The sequence below is a fragment of the Pteropus vampyrus genome, unplaced genomic scaffold, assembly GCF_000151845.1.
Source record: "Pteropus vampyrus isolate Shadow unplaced genomic scaffold, Pvam_2.0 Scaffold44, whole genome shotgun sequence".
In the NCBI taxonomy this organism is placed as follows: domain Eukaryota; kingdom Metazoa; phylum Chordata; class Mammalia; order Chiroptera; family Pteropodidae; genus Pteropus; species Pteropus vampyrus.
In genome coordinates, this window is record NW_011888825.1 from 2,664,165 (window position 1) to 2,668,809 (window position 4,645).

Here is a 4,645-nt window from a genome sequence, read left to right on the forward strand (position 1 = left end):
CACCAGTACTTACAGCCTGCACTTGGAGCTGCAAGTCATTCTTCTCTTTCAACAATGACACCATCTTTTCTTCAAGTTCCTTCCTTTTTGCCTCTGACTTGGCAAGTTCATCTTTAGTTTTCTGAAATTCTTCCTTCATGGTGGCCATCTCCTTCTCAGTTTCTGCACTCTTCAGCAGAGGCTTGATCTTGAAGAAGAGTTTCATCCAGGGCCAGTGCTTGACGTTCATGAAGGCTCGGATGTTGTACTGGATACAGAAGATAGACTCCCTGAAATTTAATTAATGCAAATTAAATATTGTGTAGATAATGAAAAGAGGTGAAATCTTGGCAAAGAGAGTTGGAGGTGCTGCCCCACAGTGTTCCTCACCTACTTTTAAAAGCACAGACGAAAGAAATTGATTTTGTGATGATGATCAAAGACTTGTTAGTCACTCATTTCTCTACATCACCGTTTCTCAAACTATGGTGAATATAAGAATCATCGGAAGGGTTTGCTATAATACTCTTCCTTGACCCTATTCCCAGAGAGTCAGGTTCACAAAATCTGAGGTAGGGCCTAAAATTTTGCATTTTTATCAAGCTTGCAAGAGACGCTAATGATGCAGGTCCAAAGGCAACCCTTTGAGAAGTATTGCTCTACATCAATGCTTCTCAAATTTTCCAACGAGAACAGTACTAAGAGCAGTGAAAGGAGAACTAGCCCCTGAGGGATGCGGGACTTGGAATAAAAGGACTCATTAAAAACTCAGAATTTCTTTGAAAATCTCTGGTTTTATAATTTCATATTGTACGAATTTTGCATGTTACTCTATATCATCATATTTGTTTTAGTTTAAATTATTAAAAAAATAATTACCCTCATATTTAGAAAATTAACTGCCCAAATATATGTCTAGTAGGTCATGATCAAACTTATTATTTTTCATTAAATAGAATACAAGAGAAAATATTAGTATAACAATAAGTGATAGAAATAAAATTTATTTTATGTAAATTATTTGCATGTTTATACACATATATGTATATGTATGGATGTACATATGGCAATAAAAAATGCATTTCTCACTATGGGTCTCATTCATATGCATCCTGCCGTTTGAGACTCCTGGCTCTTTAGTCTTAGAACTCTGTTCCCATCAAATTCGATTACTAGAAAGCTATGTACCTCAGTGCAGTTTTAACATATTGAAAGAAATCTTTCACAGATAAATGCTTTTAATATTTGTAGTCATAACTGTTCCATAATAGAAATAATCAGATGGAAGAAGTAATTTCTGTGTCTTGTATAAAACCACTGTTGAAATTACTGTCTGCTATGCAATTCAATATATTTTATTTAATGATCTATCCAATAAATTCATATTAAAACCAAGTGCTAGGGCAAACTTTTGTCTCTGCTCTCACTGGTATGTTTTCTCCTGTTAGATAAAAACTACACACACTTAATGCTTCTCTCTCTCTCTTTTTTTTAACCCACGCTTATAGGCGGTAACTATAAGCCACCTCGGAAGAGTTTTTGAAGAAAGACCCGAATAAACAATATCTTTTTATACCTTCTTTCCACCATCTTCTGGTACTCCACTCTTGCCAAGAACCCTCTGCACCTGGCCTGGGTTCTGGTAATCAACTGGGCCAGCTTGTCATCTCGCATCTCCTCTAGGAGCCCCAGAAGACCAGCTTTGAAAAAGACCTGAGCATAGGCAGAGTTGCAGATCAGAAATTTTACCTAAACTTCAAAGGGACATGGATAGCATCAGATAGGCTTTAGAGACTATTACCTTGGTGTGACCAAATTTATACTGGGTGTGGTCAATCTCGATGGATGCAAGGAGCTTCTCAGAAGCCTTCTTGCTATCAATGAATTGTCCTTCAGGGATAGCACTGGCATTTAACACCTTATATCTGTTAAAGTAAATACAGTTTTTAAAAGCTTGGTTTACTGACACCATTAATGGTCACTAGAGATTAAATGATCCATTAAAAAGTCAGAGCTTTTAAAAAATTATTATTATATATTTTCACAGGAAAGACATTGTATATATGGATAGTCAATCTAATATCAACTATCTGTTTTTATTCCATTTTACCTTCCCGCACAGTTGAAACTTTCTTTTTTGCCTCATCAGACCTCTTCTCAGGAAAAGATTCTATAATCTGTTCGCATTAAGGTGTAGATGACCAATAAAATGTAGCATGTTTAGATGCATTTGCTTTTTAAGATACTGAGTCCAAGAAAGCAAATTTGTGTTGAGGAATGTGGTAGAAAGTACATTTTGGGTATGAGGAACACCTAAAATCAAATATAGGGGTGCTTTAGGTCTTGAGCACTGGAGTTCTCTCTCAAGTCCACCAGACCAAGACTTTGGAGAGACCAGCTCCCTACAATGATTACCTGGCCCCTTGTCCCCTTTGCCTTTCTTATTTGATTCTCAAGATGGACTTATCTAGGGAGAGGAAAGAGGAGCTGAGGAGCTGTTATTGTGATATGGTTCTGGGAAACTAGTGTGTGAGGGGAAAAAGATGAAAGTACAAAAGAAATGACAGAAAATGACTTATTGGTAGCTATATATGCATGAGAGATATCCTAATGCGGCCACTTAACAATCGTGTGACTTTGGGTAAGTAATTTCTTTGAGCTTCAGTTTATTCACCTATTAAATAACTATTGGTAATACTTGCCTCTCCTGAGTTTTTATAAGGATTAAATGAGGTAATCCAAATATATTAACACTCAAAAATGGTAGCACTCATAATTACTGAAGTTAATGTATACATCTGCGAACTAACCCAGGAGCTTGGTAAATCCAGTGAAAAGTCTACAGAGTGCTTAATATGTGGCATATCTATATTTTAAGGGTGTTTTGAGGCTGATAATATTTTACTTTTTGTGGAAAATTAAAAATAACAAATAGAGACATGTTTTCACTAAATTATTTTACTTGCATTAAATATATTTATACTAAACTGTAAGATACACCATAATTAAGAGAGTCTGACCTCTGTTTGAAGTCTGCATAAAGAATTCTGCTTGGGAATCCCTTTCTGCAGATGCGGATGCCTTCCAGCACACCATTACACCTCAGCTGGTGCAGGACAAGTTCGTGCTCCATGGCCCCTAAAAAATACATATTTACTTCATTGAAGAGTTTGTTAGAAAGAAGGTATGGCCATAATGCTTTGTGCTTTTATTCTAGAACTTCTTACCAGGAGTTTTTGTTTCATTGGGGATGATACATCGCACAAAATGAGGGTGAGTACTCCTGAGGTTGGTCATCAGCTTGTTCAAGTTCTCCTGTGGAATCAGAAAAAATCCTGTTATCTCAGACTTTATACACAGTTATGAGCATTTTGGTGATATCTATAAAATATGTGTCTATAGTTGAGCTGAATGACCGGTATGGACCATTTTTACTTAGGGTTAACATTTTGAAATTCTTCTCCTGAAATGCAGTTTCTGTCTCAGTATTTCTTTCTCCACTTAACAGAAGTTACACATATAAAACAGCCTGACACGTGATTCTTTTTAGTATATACAGTCATTGTCCTTCTTCCTACCCCCTGGCCACCCACATGCATTATAAGGCCATTGCCTTACTATGCTAGATGGCCACACTTTCATGGTTTTCCAATAACGAAATGCAAGCCTGTACCACATTTGAACTTTTTTTCATAAATATAGTTCCCCTTTCCAATTGTATCAATGTTTAAGGCATAAAGATTATCTATAAGGGGAAAAATTCCACCAGTTATAATTGAGAATTGACTGGATTAAGAACAAGGATACCATATTAAGCTCCTTATAGGCTTGCTAGATTTTCACTGGTCTTACTGATGATTTTTGTTTCTCTGAGTACATCATTACTTATTTTTAAGACTCAAGTAAATTATGAATGATGGAGTATTAAGTTTTATAAAAATCTTTATAAATATTATTTATTTTTTGGCTTAGCATGAGAGATGAGCTAATAATTCCTGTGTAATTTAAAGCTCTTCTCTCCAAAACTAGATTAACAGAAGTCATTAGTTAATGTCAGTCCTTTCCTAAACAATGTGTGAAAAGAAGATTCTTTGCTTTTAAAAACAAATTCCCAAAGAAACTAGGGAGTGTCAAGAACAGTTTCTTGCTTACTCTGAAAAGAGCAGACACGGTCTGGAAAGAAGAGCCCTTCTTCTTACCACCTTTCTTAGCACCGCCTGCCTCTGGAGAAAAAATAAGAAAAGGTGTCATTCAAATACAGTTTTGAATCAACAGGGCTATTTCTTGCCTATTTGGTGATTTCTGTACTGAAGTGAAGCATTTTTTTTTTTTTTGATGCTACCAGCCTCTCTGTTTGAACCTGAATGAATCTTGTGTGCCAACTAAGTTTGCATCTACTTTTCTGTGTTTTTTATTTTCTTCACTAGGAAATGAAGTGAAAAGCCTCACCACATAGAGATGGACTCCTCAATATTAGGACATTTGGGGACCTTATAATTTCAAAATTTATTAATAAAAACTAAAATTGAGAGGCAGAATTTTGTCACTATATTTCCTTAAATATCCCCAGATACTCAATATCCAGCAGAAGTGGATAAAGAATCAGGAGAGAAATATAGAAGCCAAGGCTTTTCTTTATTGAGATCCTAACAGTTCCTTTCTGACC

The 4,645-nt window shown here is 35.8% G+C and overlaps 1 protein-coding gene across 1 annotated transcript in view; it reads right to left on the reverse strand.

Annotated features, from left to right (window-relative positions):
- LOC105291363 (myosin-2) overlaps window positions 1–4,645 on the reverse strand; it is a 23,068-nt gene that overhangs the window by 11,156 nt on the left and 7,267 nt on the right. The window contains exons 8-13 of the mRNA XM_011359128.1: window positions 4,132–4,200; window positions 3,207–3,294; window positions 3,000–3,117; window positions 1,781–1,904; window positions 1,556–1,692; window positions 14–269 (exon numbers count right to left, since the gene is read on the reverse strand). Coding sequence (XP_011357430.1) covers window positions 14–269; window positions 1,556–1,692; window positions 1,781–1,904; window positions 3,000–3,117; window positions 3,207–3,294; window positions 4,132–4,200 — 792 coding nt within the window. The remainder of the gene's footprint in view (window positions 1–13; window positions 270–1,555; window positions 1,693–1,780; window positions 1,905–2,999; window positions 3,118–3,206; window positions 3,295–4,131; window positions 4,201–4,645) is intronic.